This window comes from Apteryx mantelli, chromosome 2, assembly GCF_036417845.1.
Source record: "Apteryx mantelli isolate bAptMan1 chromosome 2, bAptMan1.hap1, whole genome shotgun sequence".
Classification (NCBI taxonomy): domain Eukaryota; kingdom Metazoa; phylum Chordata; class Aves; order Apterygiformes; family Apterygidae; genus Apteryx; species Apteryx mantelli.
Genome location: NC_089979.1, coordinates 54,643,034 through 54,662,521, shown reverse-complemented (window position 1 = coordinate 54,662,521; position 19,488 = coordinate 54,643,034). Strand labels below are relative to the sequence as shown.

Genomic DNA, 19,488 nt, shown 5'->3' with positions numbered 1-19,488 from the left:
TGATTTTAATGTTTGTCCCTGATTTCTTGTTGTTTTGAGACAGGCGGTTTGTGGAGTAAATCACTAGTCAACATGAGGAAAGGTGACTCATAGAGTAAGCATGGATTTATTTTGCAACCGTAACATAATTTAGCCTATAGATTCAAAGATGTTGCTTATCAGCCATTGGTGGATGTGTTTTAAACCTTGCATGTTGATTAAACAACCAACTTCTTTGGGAGAAATATTGAATGGACAGAGGAATGAGCAAGAATATTAGAAGCTGTCCAGAGAGCAATCAGTTGTCATTTCATTCAGCTACATTTTCCAATTTTGTAAGGCCAACTATGGTGTCTTAACTAGATAAACAGATCATTTCCAACACTGCAAAGAACCTTGAAGCTCTTACTTAGCCTTGCTGGAAACCTAATCAACTTGATAGTAATAAGGAGACAGAGGCCTGCATCTCTTCTGAAGTGCAGTCATTGCAGTTAACTGGAGGGACAGTACTTCTTTTGGCATTCTCCTGTGATGAAGTAGTTTCTCTAATCATCAGCAGGTTAAGGTATAGTCAAAAATGGTCATTCTTATTGTGGTTTGGGAGAGCCACCTAACAGCCTTGTGGTGTTTGTTTTTTTTTTTTTCCTCAAATAAATAATTACTATTGTTCTTCACTCTTCAAAGTAAGACTAATGGATTTCAACATCTTTGAGGTTAGTAAGTATGGTTAGCCAATGAGTGCTGAACAGAGAATCCTGAGCTGTGGAGAGCGCTGCATTTTCTATAAAGGTCACGTTACTGTGAGCCCGTTTTTATTCTGCAGCAGACTCTTTCAAGAACTGAGACAAGTTTGCAGCCTGGATCTTGAAAGGGCCTGCAACCATGTCCCTGAGGCATTTCGTAGGAACTGGGCATGTATGTTACAGAATTCAAGGCAATCTTTTGTGTTCTATTAATTGCCTTCACTGAAAATGAAAAATTTGAGAATGGCTCAATGGACAGCTTTCTCTCAGGAGGCAGGCTGCGGCTTTTCCTGTCCCTTGCAGATAGGCACACAGTCTTGAGGCACATTTGGAGCAAGGCTAGAAATGGATTGGCAAATGTCACTCAGTAGCTTTTTTTAACATGCTTTGTCCAACACAAAGAATTCCACAAAACAACAAAAAAGTGAGTTTCTGTTCTAAATATGTTGCATGCTTCGTTACTGAAAATTTAATATAGCGTGCCACTCAGGCCAAATTATTTTCTTCAGAGTTGTGGAATATTGGAGAAAAGCTTTGAAATCTAAGATAATATATCCTGAGATAACTTTTTTTCCCAAAAAAGTATCAGTATACAGTTTTACTGTTCTGTTTTTCTTATGGAAAGGTGCAGAGCAGGAGAGCCTGGTAGGCAAACTGATCTCTCTCTAACATAAAGTTCTTATTTAAAAAAACTGCATTGGTAACCAAATTGGGTTTGTCTGTGGATTAAGAAACCCAACCAGAATCTTGGAAACTGAGCTAAGTCTGTGTGAAAAGTAATATTTTAGTTTAAAGTAGGTCTGCCAGTGAGTTCTGACAGTATCAGACCATCAGATGGGTCAAATGCCTCGGTGGGGCGCTTTTCAGAGTCCTGCAGTGGCAGATCTCTCTGTGTTAATTGATGTCAGATGTCAATTCCTTAGGGCTGCACAGGTTTCCAAGGTATTCAACAGATGCTGGTCTCACTAGCTACTGTTAAAAGTAGTTCTCAATTACCAAACACAAAGCTGCAGTAAAAAAATGCATTCAAATGGACAGATTTGTCCTCTGGGCTGTCACCACTCCAGTAAATCTCTCACTTACACCCAGAACTACAAGTATTTGCAACTCTGTTTCTCACTTCTTGGACATTATGGCTAAGAGTTTTCTGTGCCATGGAAAGGCATCACTCCTGAAAAAAAGCCAAATTCTCCTCTTACTCAGGTTTGACTCCAGTGGTATCACATATAAAGCAGTCATTGACACCAACAAGTAGAAAAAGCCTTGAATACATTTAGATCGGCTGCAAAGGTGAGTTTGAGGAAAGAAAGCTTTTCTCAACAAGCTTTTGAGAAAGTATTTCAAAAGAATTAGCCCCTTGCCTATGCAGCTATGTGCCATATGGGAACATGTGTACATTTCAGATGTTTGCCAGGCAGTATGATTTCAGACAATGAGACTTTATTTTTTTTAAATGTGTTCATTATGTTTAAACATTACTCACTGCTTAAGAAGCTGTAAAACTGAAGTCCACTGACAAAAAATAACTTTGTCTCTTCTGTAATGTCTCACACTGATACTGTGTCAGAATTTTATTTAGGAAATAATCTACCTTTAAAGGGCAGTATCATCATTGTTGGAACATGTATCATTTATTGGTGTATTTTTTAACAGGGGGGTGACCTTTTGGCACTAATTGCACATTGTGTCTCTGATCTTAAAGGAATTCTTTTGTATTTCAAGCTGTGCTGTAACCTTTTCATCCAGATTGACTATGTGTGTCTTTGTGTTCATCTTAAAATGTAATCAGATTTTTCACTCTATGCTTAAACATGATTTGTTGGGAAAACTAAAGGAAAATGATGAATTAATGTCATGATTGTTGTAGCCTGACAAGCTTGACATAGATTGACCTCTTCATAGCTTCTGTTCTCAGAATTTTGTAAGTTTAAGTTATCTTAAAATAATTACTGAATAACTCTGTGCTTTACGGTGACTGTTTCATTTTCCAACAGCATTTACTTAGCTAAATGAAGAAAAAGTAGAATTATATCCTTGACAGGCTAGGGGCAATAGATTGGTTTATGACTATTTGAAAGCTATTTGACTATTTATGAAGGAAAGAGAAGTTCTTTCTTCTTATTTAAAAAAATATTTAGAGGTGTATTTTAATAGGATTACAGCCAAATCTTTTATAAGATTAAGATGTCTGAATTACAGTTTCTCTCTCAAAATGAGTTATAACACAGGTGTTGTCACAGAGTTTTAAAAGAATCTTGCTGGTCTAAATGCCTAACTTTCTGCCTACTGGTCATTTCACATACTACTGCAGAAAAGTGAGAAAGTGAAAATACTTGGCATAGGCACAACAGCATTAAAGAAACTAGCAAACCAACTAAAGCCAACACAAGCAAACTACAGAAGAAAAAATCTGAGGATTCACAAGGCTTAGTTATAGAGATGAGTGATGCAGGGACAGGTAAATGGTATGCAGTCCCACTTACTTTCAATCTTGTATTTATGCTAATGACACTTGGGAAGTAATAAAGTTTTGCTATGTGGATAAATTTATTATTTTAAGAGCTTCTAACATTTTCCTCCACTCCTTTTAGAGTCTTTCTAAAAGATAGATTAATATTCAGCAACACTTAGGCTCTCTCACCCTGCCTAACCTAACTATTACTTGCATAAATGCAGACAGTAAGTGGGCTAGCTTTCAGAAGTCAGGTCACTGCAGTTGATGTATTAAAAATGTGTAGCTCTTATAAAAAAAAAAAAAAAGAAAAAACAGTATACAAGAATCTATAAATCTTTGGGGTGTAAAGGGAGAAGTACTCAACAAAGCACACTGCTTCCTTTTCCAGGATTCTGAAGGAGTGGAAATCATGCTAGGTGTTTGTGCGAGTGGTCTCTTGATATATCGAGACAGACTGAGAATAAATAGATTTGCCTGGCCAAAGGTTCTGAAAATTTCTTACAAGAGGAACAACTTCTACATCAAAATCCGACCAGGGGAGGTAAGGGCTTCCCAACCCTCCTTAGTGAATGGAGCCTTTCCAAAAAACCCCATGTTCTCACTGATCTGTTGATTTGTCATGTCTTGCAAGCCCTTAACATTCCTCTTCATTTATATTTTTTAATTTGTGCTGATTTTCTTGGGAAAGATTAGGTAAATACTTTAGTTAAAATACAGGTAAAACCTTCTTTGGTGTTTTTCTGTTTACATCAATGAACTAATGTAAAGAATAAATATGGCCATCTGCATGTAAAAAAGCTCATTCATTTTATGAATACTTTGGGAATTTAAGTAACACATTGCTGCAGTTGTAGAACTATCCTTATTCATGGAGTGCTCGTCATCCACCATCATGTTGTATATTGAATTAGTGTCTATTCATCTTACCCACTAAGGGATATAGATAGGCCGTACCAAATTTTATGAGCACATCAGACTAGTAAATTTGGAGTCTGAGTAGAAATCTGGAGACTGATAAAAATGGAGTCAAGAGTCCATTCATCAACATTATTGGTAGCTACATGCTTTAGCCCTTCCAGACCCATAGGAGCTCAAGTGCTGACATTGGAGAAGGTGATGTGAAAGCTCGTACAATGAGTGCCCTCTCGTGGCTTAGCCGGATGCATAGCAAATCCACTGCTGGTAACGTGTGTGTCTGTCTTTACCTCATGCTTTCAGCATGCACTAACATAGAAGTAAGATGATACATCTTAGCAAAAATCCCAGGAAGAGTTCAAGATCACCGTAGGGAAAGGAATGTCTCCATCTCAACTGCTGGTACAGTAATCAGTCTGTGATAAATCCATATTCATTTTAGAAGGTGGAGCTGCATAGCAAGACGGAAAGCACTTAGTTGATTTTTAGGAATGGCATTTCTCCCTTAATGCAATATGGCAGTTGAGAGCCCTGAGCCTAATGTCTCCCGTACTGGCTCTGTAAATGACCTGGGAAATCTGCTGGGGCCCCCACATTATAACTGAGCACCTGAGCATTTTTACAGAATCCTATACCAAAATCCACAAACCTGACATCTTCTGCCTCTCAGAAGGCACAGTCTTAGTAACCAGCTTCCCAGTCTTGAGTTTGATTTAAAAAAACAAAACAGCTACTGACGTTCCCACCACCTGCACTCAAGCTCTTCATCACTGAAGTCCTAATGAGCTCTACTGGTCTTAGTGTGTAGCTTCTTGTAACCGGGTCATAGTTACTTATGCAAAATAATCAATGCAATCTCTTTCCAAATCACATTTGATGATAATGTGATTCACCATCCCATGTGCCGCTTACATCATCTTTATCATTTTGCTGTTTCCTGCCTTGTCTCTCTCTGTCAGTTCTTGTAGAGATCCAGGCTTTCTTACAACTGCCCTTCTGCCTACCTTCTCCTGATCCCAGCAACGCTATTTCACCTACTCAGCTATCTGCCTGTAGCCATCACCATGTTACAGTTGTTGTAGCTGCCACCGCTTTTGCATCTGGAATATAAATCTGCAGCACAATCTAGAAAGGTGACTTGGTATCTGCAGCCAACTCTTTCAGTTGCCTGCACTTTTCTTCATCCTCCCCAGGAGATAAACTAGCTAAAAACACAGTGATTTACTAACTCTAGCTCTTTTACTATAAATCTCCTTAATCTAAGGCTGTGTGAGACCAAATTAGTCCTGGGGAACTATTGCTCCCCTCCAGGCTATTATCAGGCTTCCCACTGTTCTTTAAACTGGTGCAGTTGTTACATGTTAAAACAACAGGGCAAAAATGCTTAAATGTTTTTTTCTCTGATATCTCCCAAGTCTTAACTGATCTCTTCCTTACTGTAGTGCATAAAACATTACTGTCACCAGCAAAAACCCCTTGCTCATTATCTGGGTTTCTCCCAAAAACTGATCCCCAAAATTTGCCTTTGATTACCACTCACAGCTTCCTTCCTAGACAGGTGTCTACAGAATATGTTTATATGTGGTTATATACATGGGCATATATGTTCACACTTGCAATGAGATGATATAGACAGAGGAAATGAAGATGAACCTGTATGCCTGTGCACACTGTCTAAATACAGATGCACAGCATCGAAAACATACTTTGATTTTCTTCTTTCCTACCTAGTTTGAGCAGTTTGAAAGCACTATTGGGTTTAAGTTGCCAAATCATCGTGCTGCAAAGCGCTTATGGAAAGTGTGTGTTGAACACCATACATTTTTCAGGTATGTGAATTTCTTTTCCTAAAGGTGTACCATAAAACATGACCAAAAATAACAATTCTGTCAGTAGAGACTAATGCCTTCAAATCAAATTGTCTTTCTGATCAAGAGTTGTCTCTGAGCAGACACGGGAAGGTTACTGCTCCTTAAAAATTTGGGAAGTTTCACACAAATAATTCATATTCTTTCAAATAGAAATTGAATGCTTAAAATCACCATAAAATTCTAATAGTTAGCTTCATGTTTTTGCTTTATCTGTACATGATATTATCAGCCACTATAATGAAAGAGCTGAAGCAGTATGCAACACTTCTGCACATACAACTTGTCTAGAAAGAACAACTTATGTGGAAAATTACTGGGATATGTGGGTAAAAGTAAAAAAGAAATTAGATTTTGATTTAATTAAATATGAAAATGAAGAATGTAGTCAGTGGTGTTTTTCTTGAAATACCCAATCCATAGTTTTCATTACTGTATGATTGAGGAATTTTGCAGCTATACATATTCAACTATGTTTTTGGCATCTAATAAGGTCTGAGAAAAGTTTGGGATAGTGGAATAAATGCAGTACCTCATTTGCCTTGAGGCCATCAGCAATGAAATACTTAGTAATGGGAACTCAAAAGGGTGAGATTTTCAGTGGTTTGAAAGGGCAGCCAGCGCTTACAAATCCCTCTCTAGATGTTTGGGACAACAGAGGATTTTTTTTTCTTTCTTAAAACTATTGGTTCAAGCTGTCTGTAGATTCAGGCTTATGTGACTACTGGTTGCATGTGAAGTGTCACAAGGGCTAAAAAGTAATTAAGGGTGCATTTGTTTGGTGATTTTCGATGCTCAATGGAAGGTCACCTTCTAAAGCGTGAACTCCACAGTAGGAGAATGGATTTTTCAGCAAACTCCCATAGTCTAAATACAGACGGTAGGAAGGCTCTAACCTGAAAAGTGTTTGAATGAATATGAATCTGTGAATGAATATGGCTTGCTTTTATCGGAAATCTCTTCTGGCTCTGTCTTCAGTATAGCAGCATTGTCATAAATTTCAAATGTAAGAGATATATCCCTATTTCAGCCCTTATCCAAGTCCCTATAATAAGAGGCATTTCAGTTTTAGTCTTGGTAATTAGAAAAGAATAAATTTGATTTTAAATCAGGAAGAGATTCATTGTGTGATGAGCATTATTCTTGCCCACTAAGAAGAACTTAGCTTTTCTAATCCATTATCTAAGTGATTTTGTAATGTGGGGCATTCTTTGCTTCCTTTTTAGCCATGGACTCATGGGACATAGGTTACAATGGATAACAACATACAATAGTGTTCTTTTTTCCTCTACAGAAATAATGGACTTATTTGTGGAATAAGTGGAATAATACATGCATTACTTGTTGTGTTTTAGGCTCCTGCTGCCAGAAGCACCTCCAAAGAAATTCCTCACGCTGGGCTCCAAATTTCGCTACAGTGGTCGAACTCAGGCTCAGACTAGAAGAGCCAGTGCGCTAATAGACCGCCCCGCACCTTATTTTGAGCGTTCTTCTAGTAAACGTTATACTATGTCTCGGAGCTTAGATGGTGGTAAGATCCTCTTAATTGCCTTCCTTGGACTTTTTCAGAACTTATAGTCATTGTGGTCATTGATTTAGATTAGATATAAACCTTTTGTAATCTCATATCCCTTGAGCCTCTGTTGAGTGGAGACTGTAAGTATACGCATGTTCACTATTTAACATGAAAAGGCATTGTATCGATACAGCTGGCCCTTCTGCTTTTAATAATCAGTGCAGTCTGCAGCATAAGGCTTATGTGGGAAGAGAAGCAGTATTTGCAGTTGTCTACATAGCTGGACTTTTAAAATTAGATTCATGAGGCACATTATTGCAATATAAACAGTACAGTACAGGACCCTGAGCAGTACAGAAGTTTCTCCCAGATAAAGTAAGCAAGGCATCAGATGGCCCTACAAAGCTTGTTGACTTTCAAAGGGACTTTTTTGCTTTCTTATGAAGCCTTTTTTGAAAATGCTGCCAGCAGTCGTTCTTCAGGAGTCACCTCCAGCCTAGGAAGCCAATGAACCTGTTGCATCCTTGAGCTGGAGGAGCTGTCGCTGATGGCCCTCTTGCAACCCCCCTGCTGGCTGCCATTGCGTTTGGAGCACGCGGCAGTCCCCAGGGAGATGAGCCAGAAAACAGGTCTTTGCTTCGTGGCATCTGTTGGCTACTTCTGATTTGGGTTATGAGGGACCTTGGCCAAACCTTGGAGTTGGGCCTCTCCTGACTGTCCTGGCATGGGACTGTCTTCCCTGTCCTTCCACCTCCCCTCCAGGTTTCTCCAGGAGGGAGAAAATACCCTTTGCTTTGTGTGCTCTGTTTTATCAGAGAACCAGATGCCCTGCCTTTCGAATACAAGGGAAGGCAGTGGTGCTCCCCGGGCCCTGCAGTGCTTGCAGGCACACTGGTCAGGGCGAGGGACAAAGAGCAAGAGTGCTCAGTGGTGAACGGCTGGCGGCAGGAAGAAGGTGGCCTTCAGGTTGGCACAAGCAGGAGCATAGAGGGTAATTATATGCACACCGCTGGAAGTATTTAACAGATAAATCCTGGGATGTGCTAAAATTACTGCCACAGTAGTTACAAAGCCTCTGCCAGGAGGATGTCCTTGGGAGTCTGCTCTTCATGGGCTCCATTCTTTGGCCTAATGCTTGTAAAGAACTTCTGTGCTTTGGAGAAATAGTCTGCTGGCACAGTCCTGCCCTATGGAGCAAGTCAGGCTTCAACACTTTCTGCAGGATTTACATGAGTAACTGTTTAGGTTTTCTTTAATTTGCCTTCTTTTGTATGCAGGTTTTAATTTAAGTATACAATAAAAATTCATAAATGAATAATTTCTCTTCACTGAGTAATAGCACTTTCTTCTGATTACCTAGCATCTTAGTGTGATGAGTGCTTTTAGGCTTTTTACATACATTACTTTTGAAGATGTGAGCTGGAGAATAACATATGCAGGTTAATAGTGCATCCATCCTCCTCCTCTCTGTTTCTCTGTAGTTCATGGAAGTCAAGGTTCAGCTGCTCTTTTAGACTAAAGCAACAGGTGATTCGGAATCTCAGCTACTTGATCAGTTTTTATTAATGTCAGCTCACAAGTAAATATTCCTTGTAGTTTATTTTTGTAAAAAAAAATATGAATAGACTAAATTTAGAAATACTACAGTTTAAAAAAAGAATTTTCCTACAGAATATACAAGTGAATCACAGTGGATGTAGCTGCTGGTGGGGAGGGGCAGAAGCTTTCATTTAAAAGTACTAGTGATGAGCCTTCTTTTCCACCCCTAAAGGTGCTGCTTATCATTAATAATTTTGGAATCTTCTAATTCTGATGTGCTTCTTGCGCGTTACCAAGCAACTGGTGACCTGATTGCTGTGCATGTGTCTCAAAGCACAAATTATCCTTCTGCATTATTTTGTTTATAATATCTAAACAAGATGTCTCTCTCTACTTATTTTGCTTCATCCTGCCTCCTAAGCTCATTACCAAGAGACAACATATCTGAAAGTTTTTCCCACTCATTTGTTAGACTCTGCAAGGTTTTTGTAATGTTAATTTGCCATAAGCGCAAATGGGGAGAAGAGGTTTTTTAATCAATATTTATGATTTGTTCACTGATGCTGTTATTGTAGTACAAATATGGATGTAACATTCTGCATCATATATGATTGTACTGTCATCATGGTCCTGAGATTTTTTACACATGCAAGTAACTTTATATATGTGAATAGTCCTACTGAACTAGGAATAAGTTACACAGTAGTCAAGAGCAGGATCTAGGCATATATTGATGTTATGATTACATTATGTTTGTAAATTTACTATTCATTTTCAAATCATTAATATGTATTTAAGTTTGATGAATTATTGAACATTAAAACCTAAAATATCCTATTCTGATCCACTGAATTGAATGCCATCTCTTTCCAGAATTTTTTAGGATAATGAACACACTTGATTGGCAGACTTTAATCCTAGATAATAGAAAAAATCCTCTTAATAATTCTCAGACCCTATGTTTGTGTTACACCAATATTGTCATTTCCTGTAATGCAGTGCATTGCTTACCATTCATTTGATCTGTATTATTATATTCTGACAGATTTCAGAAAAAATCTCTTCCATCCCCATGGCTGATGTCATAGCTGTTTTCCTTACGTTTCCTGCCTGATAATACAGCAATGCTTTCGTTTTTTTCTGGTATTTTACTACAGTAGCACTTCTAATGGCTTGCTAGCATTTAACAAATGTGTAATGCACACGTTAGCAACAGTAATGTGTGTATACACATACATCGTGTATGTGTGTGTATGCATATAAAAGCTAAAAGCTTTATTTCACATGAACAACCTTTATTTAAATGTGTGCACGTTTCTGCTTTGCCGAAACATGGCTTGGTTGCATCTGCAGCCAAATGGACGCGAGTTTTACTAACCCAGCTTTTTAATTTGACGCAGCTTCTCAGCAAAGGCTCTTTCAGACTTTACCTCTTTGAATGTTTGCTTTTAGCGTCAGTGAATGAAAACCATGAAATGTACATGAAGGATTCTGTGTCTGCTGCAGAGGTTGGTACTGGCCAGTACGCCACAACAAAGGGCATCTCGCAGACCAACTTGATAACCACTGTGACGCCAGAGAAAAAGGCAGAAGAGGAGAAAGACGACGAGGAGGCCAAAAAAAAGAGAGCAGAGGAAGTCACCCCCGTCTCTGCAATACGCCATGACACCAAGGTAGAGTTTGGGGGGGGGGGGGGCATTAAACCAACCTGCCTGGAGAGTGCTCGGAGAAGCACAGAGTTGTTAGACAGGGAGAAGATGCCAAATTCAGTAAAAAGAAAGTAGAATATGCAGGGTTGCGTATATGTGTATACATGTGCCTTGAATCAGTATTTTTATAGTTCTTTTACATTTCGTATGATGTTGTAAAAGTCAGTTCCTGCTATGGCCTGTTTGTTGAACAGTGAATCCATTTAACAGTCATTGCAATGTTTTTTTTTCGTAGCGTTCAAAAGCTGTTTGAAAAATATCCAAAAGTAGCCTGGAAGTGCACATTTTGCTCTTTTGGTCTTCAGATGTATTTTGGCTTTAGTATGGGCTTCATGTTTTTTGACAGGGCAACAAGATATTTCTGTCTCCTTATATGTAGCTGTGTGCTTTAAACTATTGTATTTTTCTCATTTGCTTCTAGTAGCAGTGTATTTCCCTGCATATATTCAATGAGCACTTTTTCCTATTAACTTTGGGGTATTAATATATTATTATATGCTTTTCTTCTGGCTTACAAAAGTATTTGCTTCCTTCTTTTAAAGCTTTGCAATGAAGAAAACTGTTTTTATTGCTGGTTCTCTATTTAGTTGTTCAATTTGATTTGTCAGTCACTGCTTCCAATCCCTGCCCCACCACATGCACGCGCGCGCGCGCACACACGCACACACACACACACAGCTTTGAATTATATCTGCTGTGTTACTGAGATGGGGTAAATCAAACAGAGGGACAGAGAAATTGATGGTGAAGAGGAATTAGATAGAATCAGAAAAGATTGGGTGTAAAATGTCCTGTTTCTTTTACATTGAGGAGAAAAAAAAATAGAATATGAAATGTTGAATCTAGTATATCATTCAAAAAATGGAATGCTGTGGAATGCATTTGCTAAAGAAGTAAGATTTACCCTCTTAATTTATGAGGAAAAAAACTTGTTGTGTACCTTTACACCCACAAAACTGATTAAGAGTGCATATCTTAGAGCCTGAACTTCAAGCCGTATGATGTAAAGTCACAATTAATAAAATAGTTACAGGTGCAAGTCCTCAAATAAGAGCTGCAGTTAAGGTACAAAAATTCAGAAACCAACTGAATTACTGAAAATTGCACTGAAAAAAAGATTTTCTTTTGAAAGTATTGGACTATAACTGTAACATTAAAAAAAACTCTCTAAAATTTAACTGGAGTCTCCTTGAAAGAAGAGTAGTAGTTTGTGCATGGAAGAACATTGACAAAAATCAAATATGCAGAAAATATCCATTAGAAACTAATTCTGTTCCAACTGTTTGTTGGTTTAGGGTAGTGGTGAGGTTTAGCTGCTTTTCAGAGATCATATGTTCCTTAGATATGGCTAGAAATAGTCAAAGATACTTTTAGAAGAGTATTGTGATGGTACTTAAAGAGCACAAATGAGTGACTGTTACCCCCCAAAAGGAGGTTTCTGTTTAAACCACCAGTTAGCAGAGCTTCAGTTCTATAAGCGTATAAAGAGCTTAGCCCTGCTTCCATTAGGCCTACTAGTTGTCTTGTCATTTATTATAAAGAGAATAGGGTCTAGAGAAACGCGGAGCAAATTTGAAATGAAATCCCTCTTTAGGGATGTATAAACTTCATATGTAGGTTTTCAGCTTTTCCAGTCAGACATTTTTCGTTTGATTTATCAATATGTATTTAAACAGCAGAAGTTATTCTAAAAATTAATGCTGCAAATATGTCAAATAAGTGAATAGTCTATATTAGCAAAGAAGAAATGTACTTTGGGTTTTTTTGCCTTTACAATATAAAGAAAAGTTTTGTGTGTTTAGCTCACATACAGTGCTGTGATTCCATCAGCATTAAATTTCAACTTGAAGCTACTGCATTAAGCCCACAGAAAAGACATTCATAGGAAATTTGATGTTAGGTTTGGTTTTGTTGTTAAACTGTGGAATACAGATTGCCTGAACTGATGTATTTTTTTTTAAATGTTCAGCCTAGAGAAGAGAGAGAAGCAAAATACGAAGGGGAGGGAAAGGACCTCCTCTATGTAAACATTTGGCTTAAATCCCACTCCTACTGTTAATATACCTGGTAAAGATTAGGCTTAGTAACTAGCATTTGTGGAACCTGTGTCTAAAGCTGAGGCCGCTCGTTGGCTCGGATTCTGCACCAACTTGTGCAGACAAATGCTGTCTTGGCTTTGAAGCCTTTTTGCTCTTGGAAGCTCCAGGCGTAAGTGCAGGTGAAATGCGTTTTATATTCTCATCAGGGAGACGACTGGTGGAGCAGTTCAGGTAGCTTCGGTTTGGTCATGGAGCCAGTGTGTCACTGCAGCCAAGCTAGTCTAAGGCGACTTTGGCCAAAATGCATGAGTGCTGTGACAGGTCTGTTGTACTGGGGTATTTTGGTAGCGATTGTTCTTGTTTTACTTCAAAAAATGAGCGGCGGCTGCCTGCTAGGAGCATGTTAGTTTTACAGACGAGTCCTTCCACCTCGTCTCCCTGCCTGTCCCTTTTTTCCCCTGCATATTCTTAAAGCTCTCTTGAAGCCCTACTAACACTGCATTAAAGCAAATCCTGTTTGTTGGTAGTTGATATTCTTTGCATTGCGGTAAAACTTGCAGCGCAAAGCTTGGGCTTACATTTTTGCCTCTTCATTCTGGATTCATTTCAGATTACATTTTTGCCTCTAACTTATGGCTAAAAAGTCACTTTGCAAAGACAAAATCTGAGGAACTTGGCAGTGTACGGCACTGGGACCGAATCTGCTGGGCTGGCAGTCAAGCCCCTTCCCCATTCCCAGCAAGGGCACGCAATCTGCTTAGCCAAAAAAGCTCAGCCTCCTTCCCCCAGCATGTTCCTGAATGCCACCGGCCCCACCAGGGTTTGCCAGGGAGCGCCGTCTCTGCGCCGTCGCAGACATGTCAGCCTGCGCCATGCATAGCAGCAGGGCCAAGGGGTGCAACTAGTTGGTTAATGGAGTGGAATGGTAGAGTAGGTAGGTACAATTAATTTGATTAGCTTTAGGACATAGTGTTCTGTTAAATATCGTAATGGAGGAATTAGGGCACCTCCTGTTTTAAAATCCTTGGGGTTTTAATTATTCTGACTGAGGCTTTCCAAGGCATAGGTGGAAAGCATCTGCCACTCGCTCTTTCCGAAAATCTCTCCTTGACTTGTGTCAAGTGTGGGTATTAGGACTATGTTCCCTTGTTTCTTTGTTGTTATCCATGTACTTCCTGTATGAAAGCACCTTATGATCTGAAACAAGCTTTTCAAAAAGTGAAAATTGGCAGCATCTGAATCTCCACACAGGGACACAAAGATTTTTATTTAAACCAAGTACTGCAGATGACTAGACAAATGTTGAATGAAGAAGTTGCCTTTTGTAAGCTGTAACCATTATTCACTAATACCTGCGGTGTGCAGCATGGGAGCGTGCAACGTTTAACTCAGCAAAAAGCTATGGTGTTAAAATAATGTTTATAATTATATATATATATATTTATCATCACGGAAGAAAATTAACTAATTACAGTTTTCTTTTTGTCCTTTTGCTTTTGCGCCTTGTTTGCTGCTCTTCCTCTGTCACCAGCCATCTTTGCTTGGCTCTGACTCATTCCCGCCCTCCCCATCCTCCCAGTGTGGTGGTCCCCATGCATCTTCAGCAAAGCTGCGCAGGAGATGCAAGGAGAGTGCTCGAAAATCAGTAGGTTGTGAGTCATCTAAAGAGAGTGCTCAAAAGCACGGTGAGTCAGACCTGGACTCTGACAGAAAAGGGAGAGTGTGCTCTGCTGAACAAGAGGTGGCTTTCGGCTATAAGCAGAAAGCCGGTAAAGGTGGCACGTTGTTTTCCTTCTCCTTGCAACTTCCAGAGTCATTCCCTTCTCTCCTGGATGACGATGGCTACCTGTCACTCCCTAACCTCTCCGAAACCAACCTCCTGCCTGCCAGCGTGCAGCATTACCTTCCCATCCGCTCCCCCTCCCTCATGCCTTGCTTCCTCTTCATCTTTTTCTTTCTGCTCTCTGCCTCTTTCTCAGTGCCATATGCCCTCACTCTCTCCTTCCCTCTGGCTATGTGCCTCTGCTACCTGGAGCCCAAGGCGGCCTCCTTGAGTGCCTCACTTGCCAATGACCTGAGTGACAGTTCAGAGGAAGAGGTGTGTACCTCGGCATTGAACACACTCTTTTTCGTGTTCAGTGCTTCAGTCCTAACCAGTGTTAGAATGCTGCAATAGTGGTCCTACTTTCAGAGCCTCATTTCTGTCTGTGCTGATATGTTAGACGGGTTTGGGGGGGGGGGTTCTTTCTTTTTTTTTTCTTTATTTTTCTTGTGTTGGGAGTGCAGCTTGGGGCCCAGGGTTAGGCACAACACTGTGTATAAGTGGCTTAGTTCAAACTGTGTCGGCTGGTACGGAGTGATCTGCGCTAAGCAAATTGCTGCTCATCAGCTTTCAAGCATTGCATCTGAACCCACCAAGATCTTTCTTTTTTCTACCAGTTTATACTAGGGTTTGTTAGAACAGTTCTCTCAATAGTGGGAATTAAGTACAACTCACGCATAGTTATATATGCATGCATATGTGTATATATATATGCATTATATTTTTACATATATCTAGGCAATTATAATGGATGCTTTTACCAACTTCAGGATGTTCAAAATTCAGGTAGGGTCAACATTTTGCAAGGAGCTGTCAGTTGTAGCACAAGCCCAAAAAAGGCTTTCTGATCCAGCAAAACCTACATCTATATTTTATGCCTTGATCCCATCTCCGCTGCAGATTAAATTGGTTTTCCGCATTCAAATCTGCCATAGCAGTGAGAGTTTAGACTGGGACAGCTGTTTTGCAGCTGTTACAGGAGCATGCCATGTGGGCCTCATTACCGTTTGAAGTGTTAAACTAGCACTGCCAAAATTATTGCCTCAGGTCACTAGGGTTATCACAGGCAGAGAAACCAACTGCAGTGGCAGAAAGAGTCCATAGTGCTAGTAAGAACTACGGATATAATAAAATATCCAGAAGAAGAAAGGGAATTCGTTTGCTTAAGTAACAAAGTAACTGGTATCTCTGTTTTGCTGGTGTCTAATTACTCTTTGTTGACAGAATAAAATAATGAGTCCATCCTTTTTTTCCTTTTTTTCTTCATTTTCAAATGCACAGATATGGTTTTGCTTTGTATGTAAAAATACCAGATCGGATAATTGCAGACCAATTGGCCATTTGTAATAAGCTGTATTGGCCACTTGTCCATGCCGTTATGGTAGTTCTCTTCAATAAATATCTTGTGCATCTAAACTTTTGTGAAATCTGCCCCTGTAGTTTTTATAAGATTTGGTGCAGGATTTCATTTCCTTTTTATGGAATGCCAAAAGTTGCATCAGTTTAATCTTGTAAAAACATTGTCTTCAGATGCTTTTGGCTCTGTAATGCTTAATAAATAAATAATATTTAATGCGATTTCTGATAAAAGGCATCCAAAATTTTGCTGTCTCGTTTCATGTCCTCATTTTGAGATAGCGTTTATGTCTCGATTTACATTAGCCCTGCATTTGTATTAATCTAACTGCAATAACAGTATTAATACAGTGCCAGCTCCAGAGGCAATAGAGAGACAGTGTTTATGTTATGCATTTGTCTTTCTTCTTTCAGAAGTGAGCACTTCTTTTTGTAGTAAAGTTAACGAGTATTGAGCACAAAAATATATAAAATAGGCTTTTTTAGTGTAGCTGTTTCACGATGGTGATTACTCTGGCCGTACTTCCTGGCAGACAACACAGACTTGTGCCTAATCCAGGGGGTATTTCTTGTTCAAAATATTGCATGAAAGTTAATATGTTTTAAACTTGGGCATGTCTGCATTACATTAGCAAAACAAATCACAGCAATTATGATCTCAAGCTAGAGGACGTGCAGCCAAAGCTTCTCCCTCTGAGGATAGCTGCCTTCCCTTCCTTGCGAAGCCCCTTGCCTGCCCATGAGCACAAGCAGCTGCGAATCGCTCCACGCGCTGCGGCTGGTCTCCGACTTGAGCCCGATCTTTCCTCCTCTCCACTCCTTAGGAAACCCGCCTTACTGAGCCTCTTAATTCGCCATCGCCTGCTCTGCAGTATCTGCAGATCTTTATTTGACAAGTAACTCAGTAACGCTGACTTGTACTCCCTGGCTGGTGATTCAGCTTATTGGCAGACATGTACATTATTATGATAAACTGAGTTTTATACCTCATTTAGGATTTCATTGCTGGTACGGGAAAAGAAATAGAAGCTCCTTTTTTTTCTCTCCCCTCCACGTGTGCTTCCAGTTCGCAGACAAGTGCACAGAGTGTGGTGCAGAGGGCATGTGTAAGAGCTGCAACTGGTATCCTAAACCAATCTCATACCTCGTGTTGAGATCCGTTCTCCCTTCAATAGGGCATCTGGAGGCAGTCTGTGCAAAGCCAGCATGTGTCCCCTTATATTTCCTTAGGTTCTCTGTTTGTACCTTACTAGCTAACATTTCTACTGACTATTCACTAACATTCCCAACTTCAGCTTCTTAAAAGAATAGTCTACGCCAAACTTAAGTGTTAACAGTGCCTTAACATATATCCTTTAATTCCTTTTAAACACCTAGATTCATTAATTCCTCTTTTCTTTGGTAAGATAGGAGCGAAAATACATAGGTTTTTTTATAGTGCCATACCTTTACAAATTATTTTGTTTACAATATTATAAAGATGTGAGGTTCTTTGCTAATAAACAGTTTTCAGAGAAGCATTTTGTAACACTGTAAGGAACGCAGTTTGACTCATTATGTAGGCTATTTTGGAAGTATAGTTTCATACAAAAATAAAAGTGGTCTGTCCAGTCAGTGGTTATTGCTTGGAAAATTGCATATGACTTGCATTCATGCACTTACACAATAGTTCAAAATGCCTGCTTGTTCTTCAGCCTGTCATACAAGTAATGTGTATTATTCAAAGGAAGAATGATAGAGAATAAAGCAATGAAAAAATATCAAAAAAGCATTTTTATGAAACATTGCAGTTGTCAGAAAATGACAGAAGATAGGAAGTTCAAAGTTAAGACTGATACTCCATCCATGCCCTTGCAATATGTTGCCTTTTTCTCTTGCTTCATATTGATGTGATTTGAGGATGAGATGTATTGTCCTAGCTTTAAATTACCTGCCTGTGTTACTTTAGATTATCTAAGGACCACAGAAAATCACTAATCAAAGAAGAGCTTTCACTGATGTTAAAACAAGCTGTATGTGCCAATCTGGGGCATTAGTGAGCGTTTTCTTTACTTAATAGTTTTTAATAAGCTTGCATAACATCAAAAATAACCATGTGAGCTGTCTTCTCGCCCTGTAGTAACCTACACTTGACTCTATATTTATTAAATCTTAACCCTTGTGTTCTGCATTAAAAATGTTCTTAATGATGTAGATGGTTCTACCAGAGCAAAGCAGGGATAGATTAGTCTGTGCAATGCTGTGCTTTGTTTCCTTTCTCTCACTTGTACCTAATAAGTGTTGTGGGGGGGAGGGAGTTCCTTTATTTTTCTCCTGCTTTTATCCATATTTTTTAATTGGAATGAGAAGTATTTTGATTCTTTTCATGACAGTTTTGTTTCATTTAAATATCAGTAGCAATATCCGCTGCTCTCACTGAAACCAAGTGGGATTTGAGCCTTACTGTTTCTCTATAGACAGACCATAGATGGCTGGGTGTATGGTTGTTTGAACTCCTTGGTAATGCAGACAGCCTCATAGTGTATAAATGTGGAGACAAGAACAACTTCTGTACAAATGAGGGGCTGAAAGTCAGGTGACTGTTAAAGTAGCCTTTTTTTTAATTATCATCTTTTCCCCCTCCAGAAAAAAAGTCAAACACCACATTAATCTCTACTGGCCAGAACAAAAAATTTGATAAATAATATTCTTTACAAAAAATTATGGGAGGAAAAGTTTGTTTAGAAAAAAATTTGTGGGGTTTTTCTACATTTTTTTTGAAGCCACCTGTCTTTCTTAAGAAAAAAAATCTACTGGTCAAATAACACTTTCCCAGTAATGTTTTGTTTGGCTTATAAAGTTGTTGCAGTAAAGCTATATACTGTGTACAATACGCCTTGAGTCTTCCTCTGAGTCTGTTCTGTTTACTAATACAGCATTTTTATTTTGCTTCTTTAACTCGTGCGTGGTTTGAAAAGCAATACGCTAAGGCAGCACACAGGGCTGTAGACTTAACAGTTCCTGCTGTGGCCTGCATGTACTGATGAGATGGGTTTATTCTTTATTCCTGCCTGCCTATTGGGACCTGCTTACTTGGGTAACAAACTAGACTGACAGTGAGCAGACGGATACCGCAGCCGATGGTGAGACCACTGCCACCGAGGTTTGTACAGTCGCCCGCACGTGGTTATCAGCGGTTAGCTTCGTCTCTTCCCGACCCTCCGCGTTAGTGCTCAGCTGCATGTCTCCACGGGCGGTTTGGGATCCCGCTCCGCGTGTGTGCACGTGTGCGCGTGGGTGAGCGCTAGCGCTTGGTCTGATGAGTTACGTTTTGAACGTTCACTTTAGATCCATTTTATTTGTGTCCTTTCTGGAAATCTGCGGCGCTTGCAGGGAGGAGGATGGTAGCAGTGGCCACCAAACATGCTGCTTACCTGGACCGTCGTGCTGACAGGCCGTTCTGGGTTTTTCTTTCGTTTGGTTTTTGTTTTTAAAATGCGCAACCTGTTTGAGATGGAGAGGGGCGGGGCAAAAGAAGTAAAATACAGTTTTCAAATTTTCTGAAAAG

The 19,488-nt window shown here is 39.4% G+C and overlaps 1 protein-coding gene across 1 annotated transcript in view; it reads left to right on the top strand.

Moving 5' to 3' along the window:
* The window catches only part of EPB41L3 (erythrocyte membrane protein band 4.1 like 3), a 101,565-nt gene that overhangs the window by 65,824 nt on the left and 16,253 nt on the right, over positions 1-19,488 (top strand). Inside the window, exons 9-14 of the mRNA XM_067290683.1 lie at positions 3,566-3,718; positions 5,824-5,921; positions 7,316-7,491; positions 10,468-10,688; positions 14,295-14,861; positions 19,030-19,083. Of these exons, the coding sequence (XP_067146784.1) occupies positions 3,566-3,718; positions 5,824-5,921; positions 7,316-7,491; positions 10,468-10,688; positions 14,295-14,861; positions 19,030-19,083 (1,269 nt within the window). The remainder of the gene's footprint in view (positions 1-3,565; positions 3,719-5,823; positions 5,922-7,315; positions 7,492-10,467; positions 10,689-14,294; positions 14,862-19,029; positions 19,084-19,488) is intronic.